General features: G+C 39.9%; 1 protein-coding gene across 1 annotated transcript; it reads left to right on the forward strand.

The window, feature by feature from the left end:
- Positions 1-263: 263 nt before the first annotated feature.
- Positions 264-12,753, forward strand: smad3b (SMAD family member 3b). The gene is made up of 9 exons (XM_051383452.1): positions 264-765; positions 5,516-5,709; positions 5,823-5,957; positions 6,529-6,603; positions 6,689-6,739; positions 8,784-8,996; positions 9,119-9,256; positions 9,390-9,534; positions 10,944-12,753. The coding sequence occupies exons 1-9, from the start codon at positions 563-565 to the stop codon at positions 11,065-11,067; spliced, it is 1,278 nt and encodes a 425-aa protein (XP_051239412.1). The 5' UTR covers positions 264-562; the 3' UTR covers positions 11,068-12,753.
- The last annotated feature ends 188 nt before the right edge of the window (positions 12,754-12,941 follow it).

Here is a 12,941-nt window from a genome sequence, read left to right on the forward strand (position 1 = left end):
TTACCAAAAACCCAGTGTGTATAAAATTAGTTTATGAGCGGCAACGCAATCTCTTTAATTGCGTTTTAATTGTTTTGCTGTTTAATGATTGTACCCTGAAGTAAGCAAGGAAAGGGAGTTAAAACAATTAGCTGTTGCATGTATTTCCCTCTGAAACAATGTAATTTAGTGGTGGTACTGTAATGTGGTACAGAATAGAGTTAACGATTACAGTTGCCTGATGCAGGTGGAGGACAGACCAGCTGACTGAGGACCAGGAGGAGGGGCAGACAGACAGACAGCTCGGCGGGCGGAGGAGCTGCTCCACACCGACAGACGGACAACTTGGTCGGGGTGAACCTGCGACGCAAGCCGCTGCTGCCGTGTCCCCCCTCCTCCTCATCCCCGCCCCCTAACTCCACCGGCAGAGACCAGCCACTCGTCTCTATGGGAGTTTAGCTAGCTATGCTAACTAGCTGAATTAGTCGTTATTATAGAAACGACAAACTGTGCCGTAAACAGGTCTGGACGGACGAATTAAACCACAGCTCTGTGTTAAATAGTTTTAAGTTGCGGTTGAATAATGTCCATATTACCGTTCACTCCTCCAATCGTGAAGAGGCTCCTCGGCTGGAAGAAGGGAGAGCAGAACGGGCAGGAGGAGAAATGGTGCGAGAAGGCTGTAAAAAGTCTGGTGAAGAAGTTGAAGAAGACGGGACAGTTGGACGAGTTGGAGAAAGCCATCACAACACAGAATGTCAACACCAAATGCATAACCATACCCAGGTAACCGCACGGAGTTAGCCAGCAGCCCCTCGCTGTTAGCAGGGTTGATGACAGCTAACGTTAGCCGGTAGCTTGCTAGTTAGCTTGAGCTAATATTGGTAGCATTTGTGCTTTGTTAGGGGAACTGTTTTCTTTCTTTCTTCCTTTCTTTCTTTTAACTTGTTAACGTTAACTCTGACAGGTTGGTTAGCACGTTAATGAGGAGGTTAAAAAGTTTGATGTTATGTTATGGTGGATAGCACTGATAGTTAGCTTTAGCTGCCATTGTAATAAAAACAAACAATAATACACAGTAGTTAGAGATAACGTTATCTGGTGCGAACTTAATCTGCTTTTCAGCCTTTTAATTGTGTTGTGTGGTTAACAGCCAATTGGCCTTTTATGAGTCTGCAGCACGGATACATGACAGTTAATGTTATTGTGAGAGGACATTTAAGTCTCTTGTGCCATTTTCCATCATTAGTTTGTGCAGCTGAAACTATAGGAATACGAGGCACAGTCCTAAATGCCTACAGAAGTTTGTTTTTTATTATTACAAGGTCTAAGCAAGTTTCACCTGCTGAGTGGTACATCTGACATTAGTGCTACATAGACAAGTATGTCCACAGTTCCCACGTGTGATGGGAGAAGGGGTGGTTTGGCGAAGCAGAGCTCTGACTCACAGAGGATGTTTAGACTGGAGTGTGTATACTCTGGGATTGTTAAAATAAGGGCTGGGTTTGGGATTCCCCATATGGGATACCCATCAGAGCAGTAACTCATAGTTTACTGATTTGTGAGGTAAATCTTTTTTGGGGTGTGATGCAGGACTGTGCATATTCTCTGTGGTCTGAATGAATCAACAGATATTGGTCAAATGTTTTAATCCTTGTTGGATGGTGAACCGAAATATTGTGCTGATACATTTATTTAGTTGTTTAATGTTGTCCTCGGTGTGCAGGAACTCTGTAAATGTGTTTGCCTGGAATATTCTTATTCCAATCTGTTGTCCTCTAAATGTAAACTCAAATAAAATTTAAATTGTTACCTAAAACTACAATGATAACTCATTCGGGGAGTTCATGTATTTATTTTCTTCAGTGTAAACTATTGCTGGTGTATCCTTTGTTCCTACATAAGATTCCTACCTAAGGTTCCTACATAAGATGAATAAAAAATTGGAATTTCCCCATTGTGGGAATATCTTATCTTGTTTTATCTTAAAGCAGGCCCTGCTGGTAATAGGCAGTGTAGAAGGAGCTAGAATACACTCCTCAGTGACTAATGCAATTGTTAAAAGCACAGTTCACCCCAAAATAAAAAAACCAACATAGTTTTACTCTTACTTATAATGCTATTTATCCATTTAGTCTTGGTATGATTTGCCAAGTTTTGGAGAAATATAGAACTAAATGGCACTTGTGGTGCTCAAAGCGTTAAAAAAATATATAATAAAAAACTCAATGCAATGTCTCTCAAGAAATCAGGACCCAATTACTCAAGATAATCCACATACCGTGTTGTGATCAGTTTCATGTAGGAATTATTCTTTTTTTGTGCTTGTGATGGGGCAGGATGTAAACATTAATGGAATCCAACTCGGCTGAGTTTTAACGTTCGCTAGCTCACTATTTTGGATTGTGGGGTTATCTGTCCCTTTAAGCATCCTTTTTAATGTTTTTTTTTTTAACGAACATATTAAATCAGGCAGCTTGTAGGCATAACTACTAATAAAACTGTGAATCTCCCATAATCGTGTGTATAAAAGTCAGCATGGGTGTCAGCCACATTAAAAAAAACTTTTTCTCAATTGTTGGGAATGTGCTCCGGGCTCAGGGGAGGGCGTGGGCCACTGTTTGGATTGTGGTTCAATCTTGTTGGGCCCAGAGACTTTAGGTTTACTGAACAACAGCTGTTGGAGATTCAGTCATTCTGTACTACAGTAGGCCAACTTTGTGATGTACTTTCATCACCTCCGGTAATGTGGCTTAGGGTCAAAGGGGTAGTCAGTAATTAAAAGGGAATATTATGCAATAAAGGTAACTGCTAGACTACTGTAACCCCCCAAAAAGTGTTGTTACCATTCTTCATATGTTTCTGTAGGCACTCGACAGTACATACTTGTTTACTGTGTAATGCCATTAAAGGTTATATATATGAATTTTAAAACATTAATATAGCAGCAGGCAACTATTTGCCATGTAAAGTTATAGTCGAGTAATGGTGTCATGAGCAGAGAATGACGTCACACTCCTTCCGCATGTATTGCCATCCCAGCCTGTTTGTGGTTTGTCTACAAAGCCGGCATGTGAGTCCCTCTGTGTACAACTGAGGAGAGCGACTGACACGACTTCATCTTCGGCAGTAAATTTAGGCTTTATTTCGACCAATCCAGATTTGGTGATCGTTGGACCAGTTGAAAGACTGGCAAAGACAGTTTTGGTGAGTTTTATTTGGTTTCTGCCCACTTTGAATGATGCTATGGTATCTGGTGGTGAGCTGTAGCAATATTTTGACTGTTTCTGGTTAAACAAAAGGTCTGTCTCTACAGGGATCATTTACATAATGTTGTCAGACGCTATTTTCTCATTTAACTTGGTGAATTAAGGGTTTATTTCTTTCAAACCAACGTTGGGGATTGTTGTAAGGACTGTGGGGGAAAAAAACGGTTTTGGTGAGAGTTGTTTTGTTTTGGTCCAATTTGGAGTGTGTTTTACAATTATCTGCTCAGTAAAATTACTGGTTTTGTCAATGCATCTGGCTGCAAGTGAATTTTGTACATACCACCTTTCAGAGTGCTGGTTGTTGTTGGAGCTGGAATCAGACTCTTTCTGAAAGCGGTTTCTCTCCCACTCAGTATTGTCTCAGGATAATAGGTGCTCCATTGGTGTTGAGATGCAGGAGAATCCCTTGCTGGCTGCTGGACAGTTTCTTCTGGTGGATGAGAGGGTTGCCTCAGTCCAGCTGGGTGTCAGAGCAGTCATCATGTCAAAGTGGCAAATCAGGGAGACAGGACATAGCCCAGGCCAATCACAGCAGAGGCATGGGAATGCTGACCTCAGCTGACTCAACAAAAACAAAGTATGAAGGAGGCAATGATAGATAGATAGATAGACAGACAGATAGACAGATAAATAGATACTTTATTTATCCCGTGGGAAATTCAAGTATAGTGGAAGATGAGCCACATCTCTTTTGTGGTGGTCACCGATGTAGTCTGCAAGCTTGAATTGAATAGCAGGCAGAGGTGGTGTGTGTTTGGAAGATATTCCCAGCTATATATCTTTCACACTGCTCCAACTTAACTGGAACTGTGTGCCAGTCTCTGTCCCACTTAGCTTCTTTGCTTGAGTTGATATGTCTTTCTGGGGAAAATTGCATCAAGGCTGTTGTTTAAGTATTTAAATTTTAAAGGACCAGTGTGTAGGATTTAGTGACATCTAGCGGCGTAGTTGCTTATTGGAGACCCTTGCCTCAACCTCCTGTTCCAAGCATGTAGGAGAAGCTACGGTGCCGTGAAAAAACGTGATCTGCCCTATGTTTGGTTTGTCTGTTCTGGGCTACTATAGAAACATGGTTGTTCAACATGGTGGAATTCGTAGAAGAGGACCCGCTCTGTCTGTAGATAAAAATAGCTTATTCTAAGGTAACTAAAACACAACAATTCTTCCATTCAGGTGATTATACACTAATAGAAACATACTTATGAATATTATATTCCATATCTGCCATAGATCCTCCTAAATGTTACACACTGGACCTTTAAAGCCCAAGTCCCCTCTGGCATACTTCACAGGAGGCCAAGCCGTAGTAAAGAATGAGAACCATATGTTTCTTGTCTGACAGCTCAACAATGAGCTGAACTGTTGTTGAGTTCAGCTGGAAAAAAGCCTTCACCACAATGATCTGTCATAGTCCTTCCTTTCTTTATGTAGTCATTTGAGTTTCATGGCAATATATATGGTCTTACACTTCACAGGTACATTATAAAAGTTCAATAACTTTGCATATGTCATATATATCATATGTCTCTTTCTGAGTCACTGCAATTTTAGCTTCTTCATAGTTGGACTTTGTCACATCATAATTAAAAACACACTTATTACTATATTTGATTTATAGTGCAACTTTTGCATTTGACTAACAGTAATTTCCATATTCCTGTAAAGCTTCCCTTTTATTTCTATTCCGAAATGAGTATTTGGTAGTGGTGGGCGATACTGCAAGATTTGGTATCGATCCGATACCGATCCGATACCAGTCAGTATCGCCGATACCAATATCAATAACAATACTCCCGCTGGTCCGGGGCGGGGTGGTTGTGCGTTGCGGCGCTCCTTTCCCGCTGCTCCGTCCGACGGGAGAGGAGTGCCTGGCTGTGCTCTGCGCTGTGACGGGAGCGACGCTCACAGACTTGGAGAGACGCTGTGCTCGCATGAACTCGGAGAGAAACTGCAACAAAAGTATCAATCTCATCCGATACCGATACTCATCTTGGTATCGATACTATCAATATTTAGATCGATACGCCCACCCCTAGTATTTGGCATTTGCTGTCTGCATTATAGAGTGGTTCAGACAGCTGCTGTGTGGGAAGGGCTAAGTAAACATTACGTACTGGAAAAAATATATGTTGAACAGTCAAATGCTTTGGTATTCTGGCGCAGGTTTTACTTATTACATTAAAATAATCTTCAGAGCACAGAGCAAAGCTGACTGATTACATTTAGTATGGATGTACCACTACAGTCTTTTTGGTGGTGTCTTTCAGGTCTTTAGATGGGCGTCTCCAGGTCTCCCACAGAAAAGGTCTTCCTCATGTCATCTACTGTCGCTTGTGGCGCTGGCCAGACTTGCAGTCCCACCATGAGCTGAGGGCTGTCGACCACTGTGAATTTGCCTTCCACACCAAGAAGGATGAAGTCTGCGTCAACCCCTACCACTACCAGAGGGTGGAGACACCAAGTGAGTGCAGTTAATTGCTACATGATCCAAATTACTATATTTATTTTTAAGCTTTTGCCATATAATATACAGAACTGAACCAGTCCTTAATGAATGTATCTGCGTGTCTCCAGTTTTGCCTCCTGTCTTAGTGCCACGACATACAGATATCCCTGCAGAGTTTCCACCTTTGGATGACTACAGCCCATCCATCCCTGAGAACACCAACTTCCCTGCTGGAATTGAGCCCCAGAGTAACTATATTCCTGGTGAGAAAAACAGCGCCATTATTTCTGAATGCAGAACTTTAATGTGTGTACTTAATTTGGAGAGAACTGTCCAAAAATGATTGTATACCTTAATGTATGTAACAGTATTACTGGTTGTTGTTAATTGTATAAAAAACTCTAGATGTACATGTTTATTTATGACTTTTGATTGTTCTTAGTGGGTTTTATTGTTTGTTTATTGTTTCTTAGGAGTCTTGTTCTGTCTCTGTTTTTACTTTTGTGCACATATTTGGAATTGCCTTATGTTTTTATTTATATATGTTTTTATTTTATTGTCTTTTATTGGTGTCATGTGCCTCTTTTTTTTTATTTACAGATGTGCCATGCACTTTAATTTGTTCAGGACATTGGCCAAACAAACTTGTTTTGATTTGTTGTAGAAACATTTAAAACAAACAGGAACTTGACCTTTCTTGGTAAATGTTGGTTGCTTGGTTTAAAGATTAGCTTAAAATTTACAGAAAAAAACACACAAAAAGGTGTTAAAGCAATTGAAAACATGTTGCAAGCAGGTGTGTGTTTAATCTTTGTATATTTTTGTATGGTACAGAAACTCCCCCACCAGGGTATCTGAGTGAGGATGGTGAAACAAATGATCACCAGCTCAACCACAGCATGGACACAGGTGGCTCACACAATTCAAGCTCATACTGTTCTAATTATGCCTTATCAAGATCATGACCCAGACCTATATTACTGTTCTATTTTAGGTTCACCCAGCCTGTCGCCCAATCCTGTGTCACCTGCAAACAGTAATCTTGGTAAGCAAAACCAAAGAGGTCATCTCTACTTAAAGCATATCATTCATTATGTGCACTTATCTGGTTGGTTGCAATGACTCTAGGTAAGGTATAATAATGCTTATACCATTGCCCTTTTTCCAACAAATAGTACATATACTTCATACTATATATATATATATATATATATATATATTATATATATATATATATATATATATATATAGCCATATTACTGCAGGCAGTTCCATTAGATCAGATTTTATTTTTTATATTTTTAAAACATTAGTTTGCAAAAATGGAAAAAATATTAAATATATCTAAATGTAATATTTTCACTTTCTTACTAAATTCATTACATTTTAATTACTCTGTATCAGTGTGAACATATTCCTAAAAAACAGGGGAATCCATAATGATGAGTAGATATACAGCAGAACAAACTATTGTTGTTTTAATAAAGAAGTCAGGAAATAATCGGCCTTTTCCATCATTCTTTGAGCAACCATGATCTGATTTCATGCTGCACACAGGATGAAAGTAAAGGTAGTTGGTTAATGTTACCTTGCTGAGAAGTTGAAGGTGCCGCAGCTGCAGCCAGTTGCCTGCCACTCTTCATCTAACTGTGGCTGCTCCTTCTTGTTCCATTACTCTCTGCAATACTTCAAACTGATTCGCTGTCAAAAAATGCCAAAAGTAACCATTGTTTTGTAGACACATTTTTGATGAATGATAGCAGCCAGTGTCAAGCTCACTGACAGGCATTGCATTTTCTGTGACTACCCAAATTTCTTATAAAAGTCAACTTTGCCAGTTAAATGTTTTATACTGCATTTGTTCCGTGAATAAATGTCACCAGCTGGACTTGAATGAGTAGTCTGCTATTTGGCCTGCAGCCGGTGCTTATGGGTTGATCTGAGAATAGTGGTCCATCCCTTTCAACACAAACGTATTCATCTTCCCAGTACAGGTATTGTAGGCTACGTAGCCTAGCAATCATCTAGCGCTCTCAAACACATACAATGGCTCTCCTTTGTTTATTTCAAGCACCCAAAGTTCAAAGTTCGTCCTTTTTGCTAAACTATTAGTGGATTTGGACATTCAGAAATTTGCAAGTATCAAACGGATTTGAAATTCAATTTGCTCAGTTGTCAGTTCATACTTCTGCATTGGTTACTCAAACTAAACAACACAAACTCCAAGCTCTTTAGCTAAACCACTAACGCCTAAACTGTTACTGTCAGTAACAGTTAAATACTGGTACACTAATTGAAATGTCAAAGAAACAGAGTTGTTAAACTGTTGTAGTTATACTGTCCTGTTACTAGTAAGAGCATACATGTAGGACCAGCTGTAGAGACGATTCATTCTGAATCATCCCGCAACAATGGACCCATCCCTACCTGAGGATTGTACCATAGTCACAACAAGTCAAAACAACTCAGTAAACCAAAAATAGCCAACGTCGTAGTGATGATGCTGTACATAGAAGTCCACAGACTAGCATATTAGAATATATTTGTGTGTGTGTGTGTGTGTGTGTGTGTGTGTGTGTGTGTGTGTGTGTGTGTGTGTGTGTGTGTGTGCGCGTGTGCGTGCGAGACAGACAGACAGATGAGCAATACAGGGGTAGTGGACAACGTCTGGGAGGCATAGCCTCAGGGCAGTAACAGAGTAAATATGGTATGAATGGAGTCTTTGTCTATGGTCTGTCCTCATCTGTGGAAAAGCCAGCGACAGAAACCTCAAGGTAATGCAATAATAATAATATCCGGTTGCCAGGTTATTCAATCTATGTGGAAAGCCACCAGGAGGTCATTGTTAAAAAAAAATAAATAAGTACGTCATGTCTTGGCCATTCCTGGCTGGGGCCATGAGGGTCGTGGGAAAGAGCTCTTAAAGAGAAATCAAAGGGAAACTTTATCAGTAGTGTGCATCTTCACAATCAAATGGTTGTTCGACTACAAAGCAGGTCACCTGTTCTCAGGAACTTCTTAATTCTTTTTTCACGGACCTAACTGAAGCTTGTTTTGCTGTTAATGTCTCTCCATCTAACCCCCAACAGACTTACAACCTGTGACGTACTGTGAGTCCGCCTTCTGGTGCTCCATCTCCTACTATGAGCTGAACCAACGTGTAGGAGAGACCTTCCATGCCTCCCAGCCCTCCCTCACAGTAGACGGATTCACAGACCCCTCCAACTCTGAACGCTTCTGTCTGGGCTTGCTGTCCAACGTTAACCGCAACTCAGCAGTAGAGCTCACACGCAGACACATAGGTACTCATTTTATTTAATAGGGACCACATAAGCTCTCATCTAAGTTGCCTTTTATATGTGTGCTTGACATAGTCAGCAGGTAGCTGTGAGTTGAGCGCAAATCTTCTCTCTTCCCTTTCCAGGACGGGGCGTGAGGTTGTACTACATTGGGGGCGAGGTGTTTGCAGAGTGTCTCAGCGACAGTGCCATCTTTGTCCAGAGTCCCAACTGCAACCAGCGCTATGGCTGGCATCCTGCCACTGTCTGCAAAATACCGCCAGGTCAGCATGAGAGGATACACACAAACACAGAAAGCCATGAGGCAAAATAACCAGAGCATTACTGTGTTCTAATAACCCATTGACACTGACATCTCAGCACTAGTAAGCCTGATAACAAATCTTTATTTTGCAGGCTGCAACTTGAAGATCTTCAACAACCAAGAGTTTGCTGCTCTGCTGGCCCAGTCAGTCAACCAGGGCTTTGAGGCGGTCTACCAACTCACCAGAATGTGTACCATTCGCATGAGTTTTGTCAAGGGTTGGGGAGCTGAGTACAGGTAAGATGCTTAATACGATTGTATGAATGCGTAATGTTTTTTCTGGACATTTATGTGTTATTTACTGAATATGTATGCATGTACAACAAAAGGGTATAAGACATTGGAGAAGTCATAAAAATCAAATAATTCAAGTGCTGGTATATGTTGGTCAGACAAATGTATAATATGCTGTTTGGTAAAAGATGCCATATTTGATTCAAATGGAGGTAATGTCCAGTGAGGGCATTTCCAGTATAATAAAAGCAGCAGCATTTCACAGTTCAGTTAAAAGTAAAATTATTTCTTTATAATTTAGTGCTTGAGATTCCGCCAAAAATACCAACATATAGAATTTAACTGGCAGAGTCTAGACTTTAAACAGAGGCCAAAAAACTTGAAAAGTAACATTTAACTGATTCAACAAGTGAACTATGGCCTCTTTTTGTCACATTGATTATTTTCCTTTATTCTCTCATATGATGTTATGTACTTGGATATGACAGAGTGGATGTTGAGGGAGGCTGTCAGGTCTGAGAAATTATGGGGTCTGAACTGGGCCCACTATGAACCTGCCCTTCTCTGCTCGGGGCTCCTTTCTTGGTAGAACATCATTCTGCAGACAGAACAGCACATAATGCCATTTACAGCCAAGACCAGACACTCTGTGTACCTTTTCCTTCTCACTTCTTGTTTTTTGTGTAAAAAACCCATCCATAGTTAAGTGTTCAACTAGCCATTTCTTTCCAAAGTTGAATAAAGTACCTGCCTCTAACACACAGGTTATCTTTACCCAAGCCTGTGTAAAGTGAGCAGTAAAAAGAAAGTTCTAAATGTATTTATGTGGTTTTAAGGGTTAGTCATCACTATTCTTGTTTTTCCTTGAGTCTGCTGTTTGCCCCAAATCTAAGAAGAAAATGCTAGAGGGACGTCATGTTTATGGTCAGGATAATTGAATGATGTTTTTGGGTTGAAAAAATGAAGGGGTGTTTTGTACAGAAGGTAGCAGACTTGGAAAGGAAAAAGAGGGTGATGGGGGGGAGGGTGCAGCTGTGAGTCGGCAAGAGAGGGTTGAGTAACAGAGGAAGAATGCGGGGGACATGGAGTGGGAGGTGAACACATTTCAGTCACCCTTTGCAAGGGGGATTCCCACTAGTCTTTGAGTGGCGCGTGTTAAATTTCTGGCACCGAACATCTTAGAGAAAAACATCTGACAGAAACTTGAATGACTTCAGAAATAGCCCGTACAGTTGGCGTCAGTGTTGGTGCTAATTCAAGACAGGCAATACTGAGTTGACTGTATCTTTGAATTGACTGTAATGAAGTTTCACTAACAATGACGTGTCTCTGTGATTTTAAATGACAATACTATGATGTAGTGTAAAAAGCTATCACTAATATCAAACTATGTCCTTCTCTGTACACTGCAGACGTCAGACAGTGACCAGCACCCCCTGCTGGATAGAGCTGCATCTCAATGGCCCTTTGCAGTGGCTGGACAAGGTCCTCACACAGATGGGCTCTCCCAGCATCCACTGCTCCAGTGTGTCATAGGAGCAGCACATGCTTCCCAGAGACCCTTCTTCCCCATCCACACACTTATACACAAACCACATAGGAAAACTCAAGAGTCCCTCAGTGATAACAATGAAAGACATTCATTCATTAAATGAACAAATCACCCTCCTTCCTCGCAGTCTTACATTTCACCTCACATATATTATATAGCACTTTCCTTAGTACCATTTAGTGTCTACATTTGACGGTTATTTTAGGACTTGTACATTGTTTTGTTTTCATGTGTTCAACGGGCAGCCACAGGGTATTTGCAATACAATAGGGTTCAAAAGACTAACCACATTTTCATTATTCACTCGGACGTCATGTATATGCTAAGTGTTGTAACAATTTTTTTTGTAAAAAGGAGATTGACTTTGTTTGTCTCCTACATTGAAGTTGTGGTACAGTTTCATTATGGTCACCTTTTACATGTTTCAAAACATTTTTGATTCTATGAATTACCAAAAATTATGAATACGCTATCATCACTGGTGTTTCAGTGTCCCAGTACCACTCTTTGTAATCGCTGAATTGGGAAGCTTATTTATTAATTGAACCATAAATAACATGAAAATTTTAACTTTGAATAGTGATTAAATAGAATATATTTAATGAATATTAAGTACAAGGTACTTTGCCCATATTGATTGATCTATATTAATGAGTGTCAGTTATCTGATAAATCATGTAATTGGTATTTTATCTATTTTAAAGAAAATATAGACATTAGCACCATTGTTTCTTGAGAAGAACCCTTGTATGAAAACTATTTTGCTCAGTGAAAGAGACATTTTATAAGTTATTTTTGCATACTGTCTTGCATGGGAATATATTTTTTTTAATGCCTCAATATGATTGTACATAAATATTTATAGCTTGTGATTTCTTGTAGTCATGAATTGCTTCAAACAGTGGACCTGACTGACCCCTGGCATGAGTAGATTCACACAAGGACTTTGCTTTAATTGACCCAAACTTAAATGCAGACTTTTCTAACCCGGGTCAACTGGTTCTTCAGTGTGACACATAGGAATACTGGTATTTCATAATAGGGACGTAGAGTATGACCTACAGTATGAGTGATCTTAGTGGACTGGTTGAATTTAGGCACAGTGTGACTTCAGTGTGAAGCGTAGTCACTAGCAGCAACCTTGGCTGTGGTTTATCCATTGATGGCATGTAGAGTGAAAACATAAATGCAGGTCTTTTCACATCTTACCAACTGTTAGCCAATAGTACATTATACTCCTTGTGGGTAAATGATGCACTTCCAACTTAATGTGTTGATCAGTGTAAAGCTTTAGTTCTAGTGGTAGTTTGCTTGTCCAGTAAATACTGTATATTACATGTACATTGCTGCAATATATGGCATGTGTAATATGCTCGCTGTCCTTGGTCATCTATGAAGCCACCATGTTTATCCTGCACTTACTTACAGTACATGAGACTGAGGCACCAAGTAATCCAGTTACATGGTGTTAAACTGAAATACTGTGTACTAAAGTGCGTTAGGTAGTTGGTAGATCTGTATCAGTACTTGTGTTCCTCGATATTCTTAGTTGGTGGTTTTCTCTTCCAAGTCTTATGTACATGGTTTTTCATGTAGCCTAATATTTGTTCTCAATGACCATTGTTTTGTTATCTGTGAAAATTTAATAAATTGCAACTGAGTAAAATAAATTGTATGTCAATGTTTTTTGTTTTTTTTTTAAACCATGGCTTGTTAATACACTGTAACTAGAAAAATAGAAACCACTGTATATGAATACACTACCATTGTGAAACTGTTAGAGGTGAATGCTGTCCAATAATGCACCTCGACTGAATGTTTTATTTATTGGAGAGGTACTCCACTGCAGCACACAGAT

This window comes from Dicentrarchus labrax, unplaced genomic scaffold (assembly GCF_905237075.1).
Source record: "Dicentrarchus labrax unplaced genomic scaffold, dlabrax2021, whole genome shotgun sequence".
Lineage (NCBI taxonomy): Eukaryota > Metazoa > Chordata > Actinopteri > Moronidae > Dicentrarchus > Dicentrarchus labrax.